At 42.4% G+C, this 20104-nt stretch overlaps 4 protein-coding genes across 8 annotated transcripts; 2 read left to right on the top strand and 2 right to left on the bottom strand.

The window, feature by feature from the left end:
- The first annotated feature begins 343 nt into the window (after positions 1-343).
- LOC105695681 (protein halfway) lies at positions 344-8877 on the top strand. Of its 2 annotated transcripts, none has more exons than XM_012417474.2 (8): positions 344-963; positions 6045-6312; positions 6700-7014; positions 7177-7346; positions 7440-7622; positions 7700-7858; positions 7934-8047; positions 8134-8877. In XM_012417474.2, exons 1-8 carry the CDS (start codon positions 958-960, stop codon positions 8404-8406), a joined length of 1488 nt encoding a protein of 495 aa, XP_012272897.1. In that variant the 5' UTR covers positions 344-957; the 3' UTR covers positions 8407-8877. The 2 variants fall into 2 exon arrangements, with proteins under 2 accessions (XP_012272897.1, XP_012272896.1); XM_012417473.2 differs by having other exon boundaries at positions 6039-6312.
- Positions 8867-12220, bottom strand: LOC105695680 (probable ATP-dependent RNA helicase DDX52). Of its 2 annotated transcripts, XM_012417472.2 has the most exons (13): positions 12196-12220; positions 11903-12093; positions 11550-11798; positions 11254-11436; positions 10940-11195; positions 10787-10859; positions 10512-10715; positions 10340-10430; positions 10129-10251; positions 9888-10038; positions 9736-9811; positions 9488-9652; positions 8867-9414 (listed from the first exon to the last, which is right to left on the bottom strand). In XM_012417472.2, exons 2-13 carry the CDS (start codon positions 11987-11989, stop codon positions 9141-9143), a joined length of 1932 nt encoding a protein of 643 aa, XP_012272895.1. In that variant the 5' UTR covers positions 11990-12093; positions 12196-12220; the 3' UTR covers positions 8867-9140. The 2 variants fall into 2 exon arrangements, with proteins under 2 accessions (XP_012272895.1, XP_012272894.1); XM_012417471.1 differs by lacking the exon at positions 12196-12220 and having other exon boundaries at positions 11903-12110.
- A 43-nt stretch (positions 12221-12263) lies between these two features.
- On the top strand, positions 12264-13435 carry LOC105695682 (ATP synthase subunit delta, mitochondrial). The gene is made up of 4 exons (XM_012417475.1): positions 12264-12374; positions 12575-12703; positions 12791-12988; positions 13100-13435. Exons 2-4 carry the CDS (start codon positions 12584-12586, stop codon positions 13265-13267), a joined length of 486 nt encoding a protein of 161 aa, XP_012272898.1. The 5' UTR covers positions 12264-12374; positions 12575-12583; the 3' UTR covers positions 13268-13435.
- Positions 13436-13841: 406 nt separating this feature from the next.
- LOC105695679 (zinc finger E-box-binding homeobox 1) lies at positions 13842-20034 on the bottom strand. Of its 3 annotated transcripts, none has more exons than XM_012417469.2 (5): positions 19790-20034; positions 18369-18592; positions 17277-17559; positions 16847-17033; positions 13842-16683 (listed from the first exon to the last, which is right to left on the bottom strand). In XM_012417469.2, the coding sequence occupies exons 1-5, from the start codon at positions 20011-20013 to the stop codon at positions 15013-15015; spliced, it is 2589 nt and encodes an 862-aa protein (XP_012272892.1). In that variant the 5' UTR covers positions 20014-20034; the 3' UTR covers positions 13842-15012. The 3 variants fall into 3 exon arrangements, with proteins under 3 accessions (XP_012272892.1, XP_023290421.1, XP_012272893.1); XM_023434653.1 differs by having other exon boundaries at positions 13842-16680; XM_012417470.2 differs by lacking the exon at positions 19790-20034 and having other exon boundaries at positions 17277-17890; positions 18369-18456.
- Between the last annotated feature and the right edge of the window lie 70 nt (positions 20035-20104).

Here is a 20104-nt window from a genome sequence, read left to right as displayed (position 1 = left end):
AGTCACACAGTTCGCCGCGACCCCGCCCGAGTCGCTCCTGTACAGAGATGCGAAGTCTACGACTATTTTTTATATTCCATCGTTCTAATTCTTTATACCACCGATGCGATATACCACATTTACCACCCAAGAGAAAACCGATCTCATTTGTATCGATACTCCTGTTACCGCGCATGTCCTATACTACCGACGGTCCTTTAGATTACCAACCGCCGTCAATGTACCCGCCGCCATTTTCTTTACCGACCGCCATGCGCGGCGCTCGCTGCGCGTCGTATCGTTGGAGCACTGGCACCCGCGTAGCACCCATGGCGCAACCGCCGCTGCACCAGTACCTCGGCGACCCACGCACGGGTCGGATGTTGCGTGACGCTTCTCCTCGGACGCGTTCTGGTAGAAGCGAGGAGGCTGGAGGCGTCCCCGGTCACGCCATCCGAGCCGAAGCCGCGCGGTCTCTCGCTCATCGTCTGCGTTAAAAAAAGCGAAGCTAGGTGCCCGTCGCTTATAATACCAGCCGCGCGCGATGGTGCTCGGCGAAGGACCGATTTATGATTCGGCCGCCGCGAATGAGCGCGTCCCGCCTCCGGGCCGGTTTTGATTCGCAGGGGCGGGAGGGGGGTAGGGGATCGCCGAGCGTGACCCACGCGGCCCGGCGGTGCCGCAAACGAATTAATTTAATGCGTTTACGCGAGTCGCCGGCTGGATTGGCGGGCCGGCGTTAATCGCAGTCGCCGCGCTCCTCCGGTCCCGGCGTGCATCCGGGCGGGCGCGTGCGCGTGCGCGCGCAGCCTTTTTCGTTTTTCCCGCGGTCGCGTCCTCGCCTCTGATTGGCCCGCCGGATTTCGAAGGTCCCGCGGTGCGGGAGAAAATCAGCCGAAAATTCCCGACGCCGAGCCGGAAAGATGGCGGGAATCTCTCCCAGGAAATTGACCACGCTTCGCTGACGGGGAAGAAGAGATGGCGGTAAGGGAAACCGAGTCGATATTTTAATAGGAAGTAAAACCCGGATTGCGGGCCTTTAGGCTTTCTAATAATATATAGGGGGTCTGGAGAATTAAGATTCCACTTTGGACCGCAGTGGCTGATATTCTCGGTTCTTCTGGTTATAGACCTAGACTTAATTCCTGTTATGTAGGACGTACATGGCCGAAAGTAGGAGGTCAAAAGTGAAATAGGACCTGGGAGGGCTCGTTTATGCCACGCGGGCTCGAAATTGACCTAAAATATTGACTTCGGAATTTAGCAGGGTTTCGGAGAATTTTTGGAGTATTGGATCTATTATTGAAAGAATATTTGCCTTTCTCGGTTGAACCTACGGAAGAATGTCCGAGCGGGTGTAAATACCGGCAAGTGACGAAGTCGTAGCGCGCTCGGCGGTTCGCGGCATTTAAAAATGGCCGCCGTATTTTAGGTATTATTTTGAGCGCCCGAGGGAGCGACGAGACTCTACCTCGTTATTCGCGAGGAAGGATATTTCCTCGCGTTATTCGATCGCCGTAACTACTTAAACGCAATAGCCTTTCTCTCTCGGGTTGCACTGGAACAGGAAGTGCGCTGTATCGAGCATGAACTCCCGTCTATCTTGCCCGTCACGTCACGTACGGCAATTTTGCGTTCGAACACGGAGACAGGAAGATCGAGGGCGTTTTTGCGCGTATCGCGATTCAAGAGTAAGCATCCACATGAATATATTCCATTGTCGTATCTCCGACTCCTCCTCCTCGATGCGATCCCTGCACTGCCGCATTCCTTCCTTCTCAAATCCTTGGGAAGTCTCCTAACGATGTCTCTTAACAAGACTCGAAGTATAGCTGAGCGACAAAAACCCGACTTTATCAGGAAACAATCGAGGCGGGGCCACCGCACGCCTTGGAACGAGAAATTTTATCGATGAGTTAATGACAGTCATTGTATCTCGTTAATTATTCTTAATCATTCACGAAATTAACGTATTAGTTTTATTTCAACTTCCAGGGTCGATATAATTTGCCGACGACGCGCCAACCCTGACGGAAGCATTCGTGCGAATTTTGCACAATTTTAATACTGATTCTGAAGGATGGATGTATACAGTAGTGTATGTATAAAAAGAAGAAAAAAAAAGAACCGCTTCACTTTCCCAATCGAGCTTCTTACTGACTTGGGAATTCTCATCTATTATCATCCCATATGATGTTTCACTTAAAAATGAAGAAAATGGCAAAGATGTACCAGGCGACCGATACGACGTGACTCGTTAAAACCTTTGCAATCCGCGTAATTGACGAGAGATTACGCTGGACTCTTAAACGACGCATTCCGCCGAGAGCCGGTCTTATCGGCCATAGAACGCGAACGAAGTGCTCTCGATCCTAACGGAATAATCGAGTGCTATTACCGGAGCCCTGGCTCCGATCGTTTCTCCTTCCGACAATGATCATTCTATTTTGATCCTCACCTTTGGTCTCTTGCCCTTCTTGACCACCCGACGACCTTTAAGGCCCGGTTGGCCTCGCTTTCGGTCTCGCTTAATTCTCGATGCCGAACGACCCGACCCGGAGGGGAGAAACGGCCAGAGGCGCACCTCGTTTTTCCTTACCCGATCGCACATTGAGCGGCGCATAAATAATCTCCCACGCATTAAAAGGAACCTCCCGATAGTCGAGCGATCGTCTATCGTGGTTAAAATGGCTCGTTAATAAAAAAAAAAAAAAAAATTAAAGAAAAATAAAAGAGGAGGAATTAACGCGTTCGGTAACGCGGCCCAGGCGACGTACACCACGCCGGGTCTGGGATTTCCTTTTCTTCCTTTTTCCTTATGCGGTTCCTTAAATATACATCCTGACACTTTGTTAGTCACGGTCGGGCCGAAAGTTTTACCGCTATTAAAGTTATTCTTGGATCGGTTGAATTTGATCGGACGACGCCGCGGGCACGGTCCCTCCCGAGTTTTGCCTTTGTCCGCGACAAACGGAACCGCCGAGTCGCGGGAATCGTTGCGACAATAGTTGCCCCGGTGATAAGGACACCCTGGCCTTCCGCAAACATTCACGAGGCGTCGGTTACTCACGCCTTATCCTAGGAAGGATGATTTTATTGCGAGGTTTTATGGAGGTTTCAAGTGGACTTGGTTTTTTTTTTTTTATACCACGGTTGGTGCGAGTGCACGGTAACTAGGGTTTGGTGATGATTGCGGACAATTTTCGGGTTTATTTCGTTATTGTTCTAGGGTCGAAGTCTAGTCGAAGATGTAAATTTTTTAAAATCATATCTGCTAATCGTTCCCACAATAGTTGCCTCGGTGATAACGTCATTCTGGCTTTCCCCAAGTACCTGTACGTGATGCATTGTTAGGCATGACTTATCCTAGGAACGATCATTCGATTACCTATACTGGGCTACATTTTTTTACCCCGTTGTTTGAGTGCAGGCCTTTAAAACTGCATACAACATGGACGTAAAGGAATAAAAAGAACTATTTGGAAACGGAGCGTCTAATCTTAAACGTCAAAGGTTTGATTAACTCTGGACGACCTATACGACCGGTACTTACGATGACCCAGCAATTGGCCGCGTAATGTTCGTTCGTTCTTTCGACGAATCGGTTGGTTGTAAAGTTGGTCAACGGCCAGGAGCCAACGGGACGTACCGACTTTCCGAGTTTCTTCCTCGAGCCAGGAGTAACGCTCTCGGTGCGATTGGCGAACGCCGGTGGAAAAACCGCGGCCGGTCTCTTGGGAAGCGGAGGGGAGAAAAAAAGGGGAAAAAAAAGAAAAGAAAAGAAATGAATCGGTAACGAGGACGGCCGCGCGGCAATTGTGGAACGACTATCTCGCACGGGTCTCGGTGAGAGTTATTAATGTAATTCCGAGAATAGAAACCTCCTCTGTGTTAACCGCCAACGGGGCTGTCGCACTTCCAATAAGTACGGTGATAACGTGTCCCGATCGACGGGGGACCTCGCGGAAGAAACCCTTTCCTAGAAGATACGATAAACGGGGCTTCCAATTTCGTTCGTTAACTCGGACTTCCTTGGACCTCCTTTTTTTCTATCGCGACGAGGTTCGTCCTCCGATGCGGTGGAGCGATTTTCGATAGGTCTACGCTTCAAGTAGGAAGAATGCTCGCCTCGGCTCGTAAATGCGCTTAGACTATACGCGACCGCGGCCTAGGCAATATTTAATACATATTCATCCGGCTATTATAGGAAACCGCGGACTCGCCTGTATTTCATTACCTCGGCCTTCTCGCGTTTAGAAATCCTTCCGCTGGCGTGCCGCGACCGTAGATTAGTTCCAACCGCGACGGCAATTAAAAGAAGACGGTCCCTTTGTTTTTATTTCACGTAGCGCGTACGGTGAGAATCCCGCGAGGAGCGGAAAATCATTGCCGATTAATCTTCCCCCTCGGAGAACTCGCGTTAATTAATCCTTATCGCGGCCGGAATAAATGTTAAGTCCGCGCTTACAGGCCACGTTGCGGCCTCGCGATTTCATTGCGGACCGCTCGAGTCACCTTATCACTTAATGGCCACGCCACTGTCCAATTAGACTCGACCGTTCTCTTGCGAAACGCCGCCCGGTGGGAATTCAATAAATCCTAGAAATTCTATCGACGCCTATCATTTTTCACTATTCGGGACGCGTTTTCCAGCGCGACTACTATCGAGTGAGGGAATATCGTTTCTACGTTGCGGGTGTTTTTTTTTTCCCATTTTCGTCGCGGATCAGTCCGACGAGGTTAGGGGGGAAAAAAAAGCACCGCCAAGGATACAACGTTTTTACATTAGTTATCAGCGGGACGCACGTCTCGCGGCGTGGTCAGGAAGGAAACCTGGGCTAAAGGAGCAAAAAACCGCGTCTTAGGTTCTAACCCAACCGTGCCTGCAGTAGGCCTCATCGCGTTTCTCTCGAGATAAACGCTTATCGCGCGGCGAGCCTGCACTCTGCCTTATCGAGCGGGAGACCGCCTCTGGGTCTGCATCCTGATTGGCTCTTTCCCCTGGGTCCCACGACCCTCGCGGGCGAACGCGTGGCAAGGGACTCCGAGAGGTTCCGATTTTGCCGTTCCGCGAAATCGACCACCGAGACCTACTCGTTGAATATAAATAATTCTCTGCCGAAGATAGTACTGCTGGTGCATCGCTAACGGCGTTGCCGGCCGTAACTGACGATTTTCAGATCGGCCATTCGGTTAAAAATCCTTCCTTCTACCTTATTGCTTGATTTTAAGTAAGCTCGGTGGCACTCGAATAATAGGTATCACCTTCACTTGGTTACGATCATTGAAATTGATTTGTTAATAACTGATGATACTGCTCGAGATGAGGTTTACATTTTGCCAGATTAAACTCGATCGCCACGATTATTTTTCACCATTTGAATTCAACCGTTTTAGCTTGGATGTGATAGCAAGGGGCACTTTAAACCGTTAATTGATCGTTTTGAAATATTAATTTTCTAACCGAGGTATTCTCATGCACGATTGAAAGTGCGACCAGCCTTATCGATATTGCGAATTCTCGTTCCTGGGGCCAATTTACGGGTCTATTTGTATCGTTCACAGGTACTCGTTTAGATCAAAGGGTTCTATGTGTAAATAAGGGGGGACCCATTAACAAGTTTTAGAGAAATTCGTGAGATTCGACTCCGCGATGCTGTTCGAAAGCTACCCTTGACCTTCGTTTCGTTAGATAAGAGTGTTCCCTCTACCGAGGCCATTTTCGTCCGAGAGGGAACAACGGCCGCTTACGGCCGAAATACATAATTCTTTTAATAGATCCGATCTTCCGTTTCGGTCAGTAGTACCATCGACGTTGTTTACCGAGTCTCTCGGGATTGCGCAACGGCGATTCCGAACTCCCGTCGTTGTGGAAGAGTTTACGAGTGCCGTTCAACTTTTATGCCAAAGGGTCACCTGACACTCCGTATGGATTTGTCGGCTTACGTCGTTACCCGCAGTTCTAAACTAAATGTTGCTCAGATTAGAATCCTTCCCCTGTGATGTAGTAGATGATAGTATAATTATTACGCCAGTATAAAAAGAGAGCGGTGGTGCAGTTGCAGATGCAGTGGCTGATGGTGATGCTGTGCCTGTACGCGGGGGTGGTCCGAGCCCGAACGGAGGAAGATCAGTCCTCGTCCACGTCCAGCAGCCACGTGGTGTCCCCGACGATCCTCGATCATTGCTTCCATCGGGAACCCACCGAATGCCCCACATCCGAGGAGTGCCCTTGCAAGCGGATAGTCGTATCGGATGACAGTCCCGAGGCGAACGCGGTTTTCTGCTGCAACCTCGACAACAACACCTTCGAGTCCGGCCTTGCGTGTGCCAGTAACTAAACGACTCTCGATATACGAAATTATAATGCATGCAAATCGTCACTTAAAGTATTATGAAAGGGTCATTCTATACACACGAAACCTTCAAAATATTTATAAAACTTTTCTCCAAACTGGGTGCACCGAATCATTTGAAACTCCACCACGTGATTATGAAGGCCCTAAGGCTCGTGAAAATTCATTTTTTTACGAGAAAAAAAAAAAATGTGATCTTGGTTCGAGTCGAGGATAAATGAAAAGAATTTTCTTTCTGTTGAAAAATTAAATTCCACGAGCGTCGCGTTCTTCCTTAGGACCTCCATAATCACGTGCTGAAGTTCCAAATGATTTGGTGCACCCGGTTTGGAGAAAAGTTTTATACATTTTCACCGTGTTTCAGATTTTCCTGCCAACGTGACGTACATCCATATAAGGAACGCCACCATAGACAGCGTCAACGTGAGCGAGGTGCGATGGAGAAGACTAAAATCTCTGGCTGTGACCGATGGTAGAGTCAATCGCGTGAAGGGCCAGTTCCTGATGATGACGCCGATCCATTGTCTGAATCTCTCGAACAATGCCCTGGTCGAGGTTGAGAACAAAAGCTTCACGAGACTCTCTTTGCTGACTACATTGGACCTCTCGTTTAATAATATCACGCATTTGCCGGCTTTGAACACCATGAATACCAGGGAGTTCTGGCTCGACATTTCGGGTGAGAACCTGACGCTTTATGGCCTGAAAATATTGATTTTATCTTACACAATGTTCCCTTTATTGTTGATGCCCTTTCGTTGATCGAGATGTACTCCCGTTGGAGGCCGAGGAATATCCATTGCCGGTAGCTAACCGGAAATTCAATTGATCCGCTCCTCAGGTACTAACACACTTTGGTGCCATGATATTTACCAGTACATTAACAAGACGGGAGAGAAGCAGATCAACTTCAACAGGGAGAACGAGACCGTGTGCTCGGCTAGCAAGACCTGGCATTGGTTCAATACCACGGAACAAGTACCTCTCAAGCAAGTCCGATACCTCAGCTTGGTATGCGCTTTATTGCGAAGCTCCGAAATTCTTTCTGGCTCCAATGCACCATTAGATCCAACGTTTAAAATATTTGCTTTTGTTTGTTGTCAGCTGCAAACCGAGTGCCCCAAGAGCGAAGCTTGGCAGTGCCAGTGCAACTTCCGAAGATTAGACATCGTCGAAGGGAAGCCGCCAACGTTGGCCGTAAATGTGGATTGCAGCGGCATCCAACTTACGGAGTTGCCTGAGAAACTTCCGCGCAACACAATTGCTCTGAATGTCTCCTACAACAATGTACTTGGGGATTTTTAATTTCTTATAGGACATACGTAGAGACAGAACATTGTTAAGTATTCACGTTTCATTTGCAGATCACGATACTCGACGAAATGAGCACTAATCCTTGTTACGAGGACATCAGAGAATTCTACGCTGATTACAACAACATATCGTCCATCAATAAATTAGAGGGCTCCAAATTTTTGGATAATTATGCTCTGCTCAGTCTGCGCTTCAATAAAATAAAAACGGTAAGGCCTGTTACGCGATACATTGCAGTGATTTTAAATAATTATGTTAATGTAATTACTCGTTCAAATTCACAGCTCCCGACGTACATCTTGGCTCCGAATGCTCATAAGAACTTCGTGAGTTCGCGCCTAGTAAAGCTTGGTGGTAATAAGCTGCACTGCGACTGCAATACGGCGAAGTTTTTAAAGGTACGCCCTCGATATGTTCCCTAAGGTCCAGGGTATGAGGAAGGCAATATTTTCAAGAAATACTTGAGATATCTCTTGTTCAATAGGTGTGGCTGCAAACGCGTATACTGGATTACGATGAAGTACTGTGCGAAAACGCGAAGGAGAAGGTGATGGATCTGGAACCCTCGAAGATGTGTGTCTACCCCGGAGATTGGACGGACTATATCTACTATATTATAGGAACCGAAGTGATATTACTCGTGAGCCTCATTGCGAAGGTCTCGTATGACTATTGGGTATTTAAAACCGCAGGGTACCTTCCGTGGCCGGCTAATAAAATGCCGAAGCTACCGTGCGACTGGTTATGCGAAACGTAGCAGTATAAGTGAACCATACCTGAACAGGTTAGCAAGAATTGTATATATTTTTGTACGCTCTAGGAATTGTTGTCGACTTTTTGACTTCCTTTAATGAGGTACGTCGCTCTTCACGCGACATTTCTGATACAATGTAAATGTGTAATGTGCCTTGCCTTAACTTTCCATGGGCTTCGAAAAACTTTTACAAGACATTTCGACTGATTGTTTATTACTACTTGTTACGATGGAGTTATTCTTGATTTATGTGCTTCCAATTCCGAAGCAAGATATTTTCTAAGGCGTGTATTGTAAAAGAACTGTGGCTCACTGTCGTCGCTCCAACGTTAGTTTTAAGTAAAAATTTAAGAACTTTGTATTTACGTCGGTGCCTTACAGCATTGGATATAACGACAGACTGATTGTAATTTATAACGAGAGTGCAAGTCACCGATATTTGCGTATTCGAATGAAACTACTATTTAAGAAAGATTTCTTTTCGACACTTTATTTCAGGCATTTTCTTTTAAAATATTGACTTAGCAACATTTCAAATCCATGACGATAATTCAGTTCTTTAATTTAGGGTTTCCTTACCTTCTAGTCTATAACAATTTTTATAAGTAATTGTGAGGTTTTTTTATAAGACATTTACGGTAAAACTTAATGAAATACAGTTCAGTATATAAAATGTAACTACATGCTTGAAATGCATGTCAGGTTGACATAATTTCACTTTTCGCGTCAGATTCGATTTATGAATTTACTTTTATTAACCTTTTCTTTTTCTTTACAACGTTCCCGTGCATTTTGTTACTTCCTGATGATATTTTCTTTACGTCTGTGTCACCTTTGAATTTGTTAAAATGCTTTTTACTTTTTACTAAAAATCTACCGTTACTAGTTGAATTATCATTGCCTTTCCTCACCCTAATAATTTCATGTTTATTATTATCTACAGAGGATTCAGTTGCTGCAGTGGAATTATCTTTAGTTTCTTTACTCTTCATGTTGCCTTCGAGACGTTTCCTAATTTTTTAAAGATATTTCATATTAAATCGCTTGAGAATAACAAAAATATTATAAATTTAGCAATACTTACATTCTCCTTTCCTTGCGTTGTTTTTCATAGATTGGGATTGTTGATATAGACTCTCGTTTAGGAGCTTCCCTTTCAAGTTTTCGTTTCACCTTTTTACTGTGTTTTTTCATTGCCAACATGTATTCTGGTACTTCGCATCCAGATGCTTTCATTACAGCAGCGATGCTAAAAATGAAAAATGGTTAGAATATTTGAAGTCATTTAAATGAATATTGTATGGTATTTCTATTTTTGTAGAAAATACTCACCTACGTAAATTCACGGTGTCGTATTGAGTAAAAAAAGTTATTGCTTTTCCTCTGTGGCCAGCTCGGCCCGTACGACCTATCACAACAATTTTTTATTTAGATACTTGAAAACATAATAATGCAGTGTTAAAGAGTTTCAATATTATGTTTACCAATTCGATGTACGTAGGAAATAGCAGACGTTGGAAAGTCGTAATTAATAACGAGGTTAACGCCTTTGAAGTCAATGCCTCTGCTCATAAGTTCGGTACATATTAAGACCCAGATTTTTCCCTCTCGGAAGCAGCGAACGACATTATCTCTCTGAAATTCAATTGACATAAGTTTCTATGGTTAATTGAATACAGTGGTGATGGGCATTGAAAAGATTATTTTGGAGTTATGAATACATACTTGTGTTTGAGTCCTGTCAGCATGAATGACGTCCACATTTATTCCATCATATATGAGCTCGTTGAAAAGTTCTTGAGCTCTTTCTTTGCTTTGTACGAAGACAAGCACTGGAGGGGTCATTCCCTGTAAAGCAACAAATCGTAGAGATATGTAACAAATATATTGATTTGAATAGATTTAGCATTATAGTAAAAACTTACTGATCCTTTACCTTTTGGATAATGTTCCTAAATGCGATTAATTTTCCTCCTTCGTTTCCAACAAAAAGTAGTTCTTGTTCCACAAGTTCCGCTGCAGCATTTCTGTGATAAAAGTAACAGATAATAATATATTATTAACGCTGCTTCAAATTTTTATGGCTGAGAATTTTAGAAGTTCTTTACCTTTGTCCAATTGTCACCGTTATAAGACCTTTGAGATTATGACGGCACCATTTGGTCACCGCCGGAGTATTGGTGGCACTGAACATTGCTCGACGTAAATTACTGTTTGTACAGGCTCTTGAGATTTCATCTAATTGGTCTCGAAATCCGCGAGTTCCCTCTTCAAACAACTTGTCAGCTTCGTCAACGATTAACCACTCAACGCTGTAAATCATTTTAATATAAAATATTGTAAATACAAATTTTTATGCTTGCACGACTGTTTGATAACTTACCTGGATAGAGATATTGCAGGTGGGTCTTGATTTAACAAAAATACAAGCCTGTTTGGTGTTGTTATTAAAATGTCTAAAAACAATTAATTAGATTTACATTAAACATATCTGAGATTGAATAGTACATATTTAAGATATAGCAATTATACACACCATATTTTTTAGAACTATTTGGTCCATACTTTGCCAAAGCTTGATTTATTTTACTAATTATATGTACTCTAAAATCACGACCTTCGCTGAGCCTCATACATTCTCTATAAGTTTGCTTTGCCAGTTCTCTAGTAGGGTTGACAATGATTGCTCGAAATCCTTTTTTTTGTGGGCCGGCCAATTGGTGTATGATTGGTAACAAAAATGCAGCAGTCTTTCCAGAACCTGTCGGTGCGCAACCAAGAATTTGCCTGCCCTGAAAAACGACGTATCTTCTATTGATGTAAATTCACTTATGACAAAATATACCATACCTGTAACATTATAGGCATAGCTTGCATCTGAATAGGTGTAGGTTGTGTATATCCATGGTTTTTCATATTGTCTAATAAATCATCTGCAACTTGATAATCTTTTAATTCGTCAAAAGATTGTATAGGCGGCGGAATGTGTGAGCCTATGGCTGATATGTGATGTTGATTTCGTAAGTGATTAATCTGTAAAAAATAAATTTTATGATAAAGTTTCATTAAACTTCGACATGGTTATTCATTAGATAACTATGAAGTTCTTTCAAAATGGATTCTAAATAATGATTCGATGTTTGTACCTTTTCTTGTTCCAGTTTTAGGTTCTTATCTTCTGTCAAGGTCTTTTGCTTCTTTCGCTTAATTTTGCTTCCATCTGTTGGCACTGATATACCATTGACAAGTGTTAAAGTTTGAGTATTTTCTTTGTGCTCATCCTCCTTTTTTTCTTCGTCATCGTCGCGTTTCCTCTTGATCGATAGATTCTGATCATCAAGATCTGTGTTTCCCATGTTTACATTTACATCTTTAACTGCTGGCTTTTTAATAAGCTATAAAGTCAAAATTGAGAGTACCTCTGAGATATTAATATTTTAAACATTGGAATCGTACTTCATACTAAGATTACATATTTGAGTTCCTGCTGGTGACTTACTTGAAATCTTTCGGCATCACGTCGAAATCGCTTCAAATCAAATTTTACCCCAACGGTCAATTTTTTAAAAATGTCGTATGCATCCATTTTACCGATAATATTTATGCAGAGCGCTAATGAATCAAGTCCTGCATTCACTAATTAAAACAGCACGATTGACTGTACCATTCTAGCGCTTGGCATGAGATAACCTAAAAATAATTGAGGTTATAAACGAAGTAGAACAATGATTTAAGAAATATTGTAGATGCACAATCGTGACCACTGAATGCAGACTAATTTGGAAAAGTTACTATTTTAGACGGCGCCAGCATAGATTTAGAACCCGACAGGAACCAGGTGTTGTACCATCTTGAGTTGTCGCTAGTTCATGACTTGAGGAAAATAGCAGACAGCGCACGCGCACCCTGTACTTCTGGCTGCTAGAAAATCAGAGTTTATATCTTGCGACAGGGAAAAACGCCAAAGTCAGGTAGGTATATAAAAATTTGCAAATATTGTACTGTAAGCCGGTTATGTTTCTTATTTGTGGATAATTTATAATCTTATTATGACATAACGCGGCCTATTTTTTTTCAAGTGAGGTTAAATCATGTACTGATCTTATGATGTAACACGCCCGATCGTTTGTTCGATATATTTAACAATTTTTCATAATTTATTATTGTTTAGATAAAAAAAATGGCGACGATTACCCGCACGCTTCGACCTTATCTCAGAACTCTTCGGCAGCAGGCAAGGTGTTATGCAGATGCACCCGCTGGTGATCAAATGAAATTTACCTTTGCAGGCGCAAATCAAGTATGAATTTGTCAAACTTATGTGGTATTTTATATAACCCTGTGGTTGCAACGATAGTAATATTAAGTATGTATCATCTGTTTTCAGGTATTTTATGATCAAGCTGCAGTACGCCAAGTAGATGTGCCGTCGTTCTCTGGTGCATTTGGTATTTTACCGAAACATGTTCCGACATTAGCAGTGTTGAAACCAGGAGTTGTCACGGTATATGAGTACAGTGGTGAATCTAAGAAGATATTTGTTTCTTCTGGAACTGTCACTATTAATGAAGATTCCAGTGTACAGGTATATTAAATTGCAACCTTTAACTTAGAGAACGTTACTGCATTTAAATATTTTTGCCAGTGAGTTTACCACATTTAACGATGGATAACCGTGGATTTTTGTGTTGGTTAGATTTTAGCTGAGGAAGCCCACCCTGTCGATAGCCTTGACAACTCGGCTGCAAAGGATGCTCTCAGCAAGGCACAACAGCAACTTTCATCGGCATCATCCGAGAGAGACAAGGCTGAAGCAGCCATTGCTGTAGAAGTTGCAGAAGCCATTGTCCAAGCTACTCAATAAAATGCTCGTCATGCATAACAAAAGGAAGTTAACATTTCACTTGAGTCATAGCGTTAAACACACAGTGTGCGATATTTGCATACAACGTAATGATCCATACCTTGTTACATCTATGTATAGTTAAAAAAGAAAAGAAAAAAAAATGATAAATGTCTTTTTATCAGTCTATCTAGTTATGGTTATTTTCTTATAGTTGTAATTTGGGGGTTTCAACGTGATCACATAAGTGATCTTAGTATTTCATAAACTTGTATCAACTCGTATCGATAAACAGTATAATACTTAAGATTTCAGTTAACATACATTGTTTTTGAAAACAGTATTTATTTTTTATTAGTCAAGTGATATACTTTGAAAAACAATTTGCACTTTTAGTATACCATATGGTACCCTGAATTGTATAATTTTCAAAATCAATATGTTCAAAAAGTACTTAAAACGGGCATCAAAGTTTCACACTCGTATTGTTAAGCCTTCTACAAGAAGTTATCCTCGTTACTGATTTCGTTACATCTCTGACAGTTCAACTTCAAAATGTTGCTTGTAAAAAACGAGCAGCATAATAAGCATTGTCCACATGAAAAATAACATATTATATTTTCTCTAGTTCTTAAAGATTAAAAAATATTTTGGCACTTCTTGATTTGTTCTTCTCGCACATTAAACATAGAAACGTAACAAAAATTAACTAATAAATACATGGTTGCTTTACTTTGTAATATTTAGTTTAAAACATTTGGTATAATTTAAGAGGCACTTAGGATTGCTCTAAGAAATTGCACTGTTCTAATTTCTAGTCGATTTTTGTACACGGTGATATTGATTTATTGAAAATGCAAAGCATCGGTTTTGGACCGCCTACCTGCAGTCAATCAAGTCTCGATATCTATATACTAAATTTTATAAACTTTTTTCTTGTAGCTTTTCTAAAATTACTGTTTCAGCGTAGTTTTTCCCGTGTACAAAAGATATCGTCAGCGGCGTGCAGGATTCTACAATTGCTTCAATTTCAAACATTTCTCCAGACTTACACACAATTATTGCACTGAATCGATGTAACATGGATCATATAGAAAAATACATATCTCGGGTTGTATAACTCCATGAAATATATTTTTGAACAAAGCATTGAATTTCGAGCAGTCAAACAATTCGATTCCCACATACCTCTAGACGTCGAAAAGATGGTAATATTCAAATATAAGGCACAATTCTGTTTCACGTACAGGCTGTGCCAGGAACTTCTAATTTTAGCCCGGTGATGATCTCGAAAATAAATCCTCGTAATTTCCGGATAATGACAGAGAACTATTAGACCACCTCATTAAAATAGGACTCGACATATTACTGGCTTAGGCTAATAAAGGTTGGCAAAATATTGCACGATTGAATACAATTGCTCTATAAACGCTAGTTCCATAATCACTTCATACTTCTGTTTCTTATCCACCAAGCAACACTGTGTCCGATATTTCTTTCAACGGTTCAACAAAATAATTGCACGCTATCTTATAAAGGGAACGAAAATATTTTGCCGAAACATCATATAGCTTTGCTTCTACAGTTAACATTGCCTTCCCGCGTGTTAACAATCGATTAATGTCGGACAGAGCGTTGTTAAGGCCGGCGTTTCGATTAGTCAGGCGACCCGACACGCGGGACCAGCTGCAAGTTTTCTTAAAGTAACATTACACAACAACGACGTTCCCATTGCGTATGACTAGTTGATTCAGAGCGCCAGTGGTTCATTGATTTTTGGCCAGCTGGCTCCTGATCAAAGCGACCGGAACGCTCCGATCGCAGGATGTCTTTCCTTTACAAACAGCCTCGATTTCCTTGCAACAGTTGCGCTGGAACACGCTCTGTAATTGTTCCAGGGTCTTCAAGCAAATGACAACGCAGCAACAACTACAACCGCCCGAGTTGTCCCCGCAGAGGCAATCGCTTTGGAAACAAGAGCTCAGATTGCCACCTTCGGCTTTTTCTTGGACGTGTCTCTTGGAACAAGTGACCGTCTCCTGGGACCTGGTCATTTTCTCCTGCACGTCCTGAAATCCCAGGTTTTCGTCTTGAGACGAACAATTTTGGCAGTTCTGCTGATGATTGCACCGGCAATCCAAGCATTTACAAATATCCGCATCGGCGGTGATTTCCTGAAGGACGTTCCTGTCCTTCTTCGTAGATAGTTCTCTGTTGCTAGGGTTCGCCAAGTTCTCCGGTCGTTCGTTCGTGTTCTCCATGTTCTCCAAGCGAGACTCAACGATGTTTTCCAGTCGGTCTTCGACCACCTGGACGTTAACGATATCGCTGGTGTCCAAACCGTTAACGTTCTCCAGGATCTGGCCATCTTGTGTCGGGCTGTTCAATTCTAATGGGTAGGGCTCTGGTCCTACGAGGTCCACCAATGAATGAACAGCAGTTGGAAATGCATTTAACTCCGACCAGGATTGAGTCCGCAATGCTGGGGCTGTTGCTAAAGCCATAACATCTATCCAAGGCGACGGTAATTCCTCTTCGGAGGCCATAGCCAACTCAACAGCTTCGGACTGTCCGCTAGTGAGAGCGTTGCATTCTAGGGAAGGATTAATACCGGCTATGCAATTACCATTTTGTGAACTAGCGTCAGCTACGTATGGCAAGACTTCTAAACCAGCATCAAATATCCGAACATCGTCGCTGACTGTTACCAAATTGCCATTGTCAAAAAACGTGGCGTTCTCGGCATTTACCGTACTCGTCAATTCTTTCGCAGGATTGACCGAAGCTTTTTTATCCTCTTTCGCATTGCTCGGAAAGTCCTTCGCTTCCGATATCTGAGCTATTGTATTCTGTAGACCGTTCCGCATTATCTTCTGTTGCAGATTCAAGGGAGATGGCTGAATTTCTTTACCGGTGTCGCCGCTATGTGATGCTGCAGGAACCTCTTGGCTCGCCGGTACATCGTTGCCTTCGGAGGTACGGTTGGTGATAACATTGAATAACTTTAATTTCTCATATTTTTGATTACCGTTGAAATTCTCGGAGGTTTGATTGAAACTATTTATCATGATGTCCGACGAAACTAGGGTGATGCGATTCGACTTGTCCGACACGAACTGATGTATGGGCAACTTGATGTTGTTAATGTCCTTGGCACTATTAAAGGTAACTTCGTAGCCATGCCCACTGTCAAAGGCGATAGCGTCGCTGCCTAGAATATCTATCACGGCGGTAGTGTTATTTTCATTAACGCTTTGGGTTGCTACGTATGTTACATTCTCGCCGTTTTGTCCGTTGTTTGTAGTTATCGGTATGATTGCATAGGACGGTAGAGTGCTATTATTAATGTTAATCTCCTTAATTTCGATTTGCGCTTCCGATGTGCCACCATTCCCTTCGTTCTCCGACCCGCCGCATGACTTCTCCTTTTCTTTCTGCTGAAAATCAGACTTGCATGTTATTTATTTCATCTCCTACGCGATCAGCATAATATAACGTAAATTTAAAAAATAATAATAATGTGTAAGATAAATTCTTGCATCTTCTCCTATTTCTACACCGCAAATCAGTTCAACTTTTAGTGGATTTACTAGTTCTTACCGCCTGCTCGCCGTTGTTAACCTTCTTGTGAGTTTTAAGATGACTTTTCAGACTATGAGGAGTCGTAAAAGACCTCTTGCAATTGCCGTAAGTACACATGTACGGTCGTTCTCCGGTATGGGTCCTCTTGTGGGTCTTTAAATGATGCGAGGCGGTAAATGCTTTACCGCAGCCCTTTTCTCGGCACCTTGAAGAGATAAAAGCAACGTGGTACTTAGCTGTAAGAGCTGACCGTAGCTACAAAAATTGACAGCTGTGTTCCTAATTAAACTGCGTAGATTCGATAAAGATGAGGAAAGTGAATTCGCGTTTCCAAAGGCATCGAACTCTTCGAGTAACTCTACTCGATCGGACCGACCGATCGACCGACCGACCGATAGGAGTGTATCATGCAACCGCTTCTCCGTTTAGGTACTCTCGGCCAACGTACTTGTAGGGTCGCTCCTGAGTATGAGTACGGACGTGTTTCTTGAGATCGCTTAGTGTAGTGAAGTACTTGACGCATCCGGTCTCTTCGCAGTTGAAGGTGTCGCCGCTGTGAAGTCTTTGGTGAGCTCTCAGTCTGTAAAGGGTATTGAATGCCTTCTCACAGCCGCCGTGGTTGCATTCGAAGGGCTTAACTTTTGTGTGTACCCTAATGTGGATCTTTAGGCTGTAGGACGTTAGAAAGGCCTTGCCGCAACTCGGTTCCGCGCACTTAAACCGATACTCGCCTGAAAGTTGGGAGAGAATTCCTTCCGCATGAAAAGGTACTCTTGGCCGGTTGCTCGACTCGACACTACCCGAAAGCCATGCACTTCGAAGCGATTCCTTGCTCTCACTCTCACTTTCACTACATCTTTCACGCTCTTCCACCAAGACGATTCGTCTCCAATTCAGCATTGCAAAGACACCTCACGAAGTGCACCGTAGCAGTGCGAGGAACAAAGACGACAGCTAGACTCTCCGATGTGCGCTCTTTCGCATTCCAGACGACAAAGCCCTGGGTGATGCTGCAGCTTTAAACGCGCCTTCTCCGTACTTACCCTAAATGTTAATTTCATCCTTGGCAAGCATGGACACGCAAAGTTTGGTTAATACATGTAGCAGTGATTCGACATATACGCGTAGACAATTTCCATTATTTTAGTCACATTCATTTCTACTATAATAATGAAAATTACGCGAAAGCCCAACAATACTATGGTCATGAAAATATAAGCAAATGAATTTTTCAAATTCTTATTCGACCTCATCAACGCGTTCGTAAATCACAGGATTCAATTATTTTCATAAATCAATATTCTGATAGCCCCATAAAAAAAACAAATGCATACAGGAAGCACATAACAATTCTAATGCTGATACATGCGTTTGTAAAAAAAAAGTAAGCACAAATTTCTCTTTTCAATGGCTAAAAAAAATAATTATTACAAAGTACAAAAATATCTAATCTAAAATGCAAAATAAACAAGCAGGGATATTCAACGTGTAGCTGCATCAAACAACAGAGAGAACAAGACTATCGTCAAAATGTATCTACCTTTATGAGTTTTCATGTGAGTTCTTAAGTTTCCAACTGTGCTGTAGGTACGTGAACATCCATCATACTCGCAAGTATATCGGCTAATATGTTTTTGATTTGTATCTGGGTCGGTACTCTCTATTGTTATGGTGGCATGGGAAGGGTCTTCAGGCATCGAATCTCCTTGCCCTGGACGGATTCGCATGTAAATCTCATCGGGACTGATAGTGTGATGTATATATCTGGAAAGCATAAATAAAGTCAAATAGTAAATGATACGATTACGAAATGAAGGTAGCTCGTGGAGAAGCACTTGGGAATCGCAAATCAGGAATCCAAGTATAGTAATTCTAATATGGTAAATGGTAATGATAAGTATTATGTATACAAGGCCATTGTATCTTGCTGCTTGAAAATGTAAACATAAAACAACGCTTTCTTCACCGACAATCATTTCCAATGTATGTAACTTTCAACCTCATCCAATTTCACATTCTGCTAAATTTAAAGTACGCACACTTATTATCTGAATCAGATTCCATTTGATCATTCGCGGCTTCTTTCCATTTCAATTCTACCAAAATAGATATACATTAATGTAATAATGAAAGTAAAACTGAACACGGACCAGCGAGTGAATTAATTATAAACTACATACAGTGTCTATAAATACACCTAAAATTACGCGGATCGGTAAGCGAATGAGCGTAGGCTATTTAAGAACTAAAAATAAATTCTTAACGGTAGGTATGAGTAATACCAGAACATGAGATATATTGTTACTTGTAGACCCTCAGAAAACTAAATTTATAGTACTCTGCTGTTCCACCTGTTTTGTTCATATTGATGCATTGTGCAAACATTGAATTCATTTCTACATAAAACGGAACTAAACGTCGTAATATTTCCCTTTGTCATTAATGCCAGACAAACAAAAACAATTGCTAATATAAAATCAGATTATTAATAACAAGTACTCCTAATAGTTTACAAGCTTACCTATATGCATAAGCAATTATGAATTAGAAAACAAAATTTCTTAGACGCAGTTTATCATTATGGAGACTATACTGCCAAAGTTTATAATTTTAATAATCATATCAAATAAATACACAAATAATCACAGTAACTGGTGAACGTCTCATTTAAACAGAACACCGCTAGCAGTAACCATTTACACATCCATTAAAAAGCAAGAAAATATTCTAAACAAACGTAGTAGTTAGCGCGCTGAAGGAGGTTATGTAAACTCGCGTCTTAACTTGAAAAAATCGCAATGCCCATAAAAGGGAAGGATTGAAAACATGGTAACTTAACCGGATAAGAATCGTCCCGTTATTGACAGGGTCTCGGCAAATGGCAGCGGTCATTAAAACACTGTATGAGTTCTAATTAACAGGGAAATGCGGGAAAACCGAGCGAAATCCTGGAAATCTCACCCAGTGCTGTCATCGCGCAACCTCTCGATGTAGGAAGAGTCGTCGTCGGACTTGGCGTAATCTAAGGCCACTGACTGCTCGTAAACCTTGCCAAAATTGGAGAGATCAAGACTGTCGTCAAGGCAATCTTGCAGGTCGTGTGTCACGAGGATATCGTCAAAGTTCCCTTCAATTTCGTCGACGGTTGCATCCTCCCGAAACCTTCCGCTCTCCCACGTCGCCATACTTTTGCTGCGTGCGCAGCGCCGCGGAGCAGGAGCCGTACTAGAGGGACGATCGCGGACGCGCTCCACGCGTCGCTTCGCGAGGAAACTT

This window comes from Orussus abietinus, unplaced genomic scaffold, assembly GCF_000612105.2.
Source record: "Orussus abietinus isolate OABI.00-Male unplaced genomic scaffold, Oabi_2.0 scaffold4, whole genome shotgun sequence".
NCBI classification, from domain to species: Eukaryota; Metazoa; Arthropoda; class Insecta; order Hymenoptera; family Orussidae; genus Orussus; species Orussus abietinus.
The sequence above is the reverse complement of the archived record's forward strand: the minus strand, read 5'-3'. Positions and strand labels throughout refer to the sequence as shown.

Bases quoted from the DNA above. Each gene is read 5' to 3' on its own strand.
- LOC105695681 (XM_012417473.2), top strand. The intron at 6,313-6,699 runs GTAACTAAACGA...ACCGTGTTTCAG, and splicing joins GTCCGGCCTTGCGTGTGCCA to ATTTTCCTGCCAACGTGACG. The intron at 7,347-7,439 runs GTATGCGCTTTA...GTTTGTTGTCAG, and splicing joins AAGTCCGATACCTCAGCTTG to CTGCAAACCGAGTGCCCCAA.
- LOC105695680 (XM_012417472.2), bottom strand. From the start codon at position 11,989: ATGGATGCATACGACATTTTTAAAAAATTGACCGTTGGGGTAAAATTT. The intron at 10,431-10,511 runs GTAAAGAACTTC...CTTTTATCACAG, and splicing joins ACGGTGACAATTGGACAAAG to AAATGCTGCAGCGGAACTTG. The intron at 9,653-9,735 runs GTGAGTATTTTC...TTTCATTTTTAG, and splicing joins GACACCGTGAATTTACGTAG to CATCGCTGCTGTAATGAAAG.
- LOC105695682 (XM_012417475.1), top strand. From the start codon at position 12,584: ATGGCGACGATTACCCGCACGCTTCGACCTTATCTCAGAACTCTTCGG. The intron at 12,704-12,790 runs GTATGAATTTGT...ATCTGTTTTCAG, and splicing joins CCTTTGCAGGCGCAAATCAA to GTATTTTATGATCAAGCTGC. The intron at 12,989-13,099 runs GTATATTAAATT...TGTGTTGGTTAG, and splicing joins ATGAAGATTCCAGTGTACAG to ATTTTAGCTGAGGAAGCCCA.
- LOC105695679 (XM_012417469.2), bottom strand. From the start codon at position 20,013: ATGGCGACGTGGGAGAGCGGAAGGTTTCGGGAGGATGCAACCGTCGAC. The intron at 18,593-19,789 runs GTGAGATTTCCA...TATGCTTTCCAG, and splicing joins TTGCGCGATGACAGCACTGG to ATATATACATCACACTATCA. The intron at 16,684-16,846 runs GTAAGAACTAGT...TCTGATTTTCAG, and splicing joins TTAACAACGGCGAGCAGGCG to CAGAAAGAAAAGGAGAAGTC.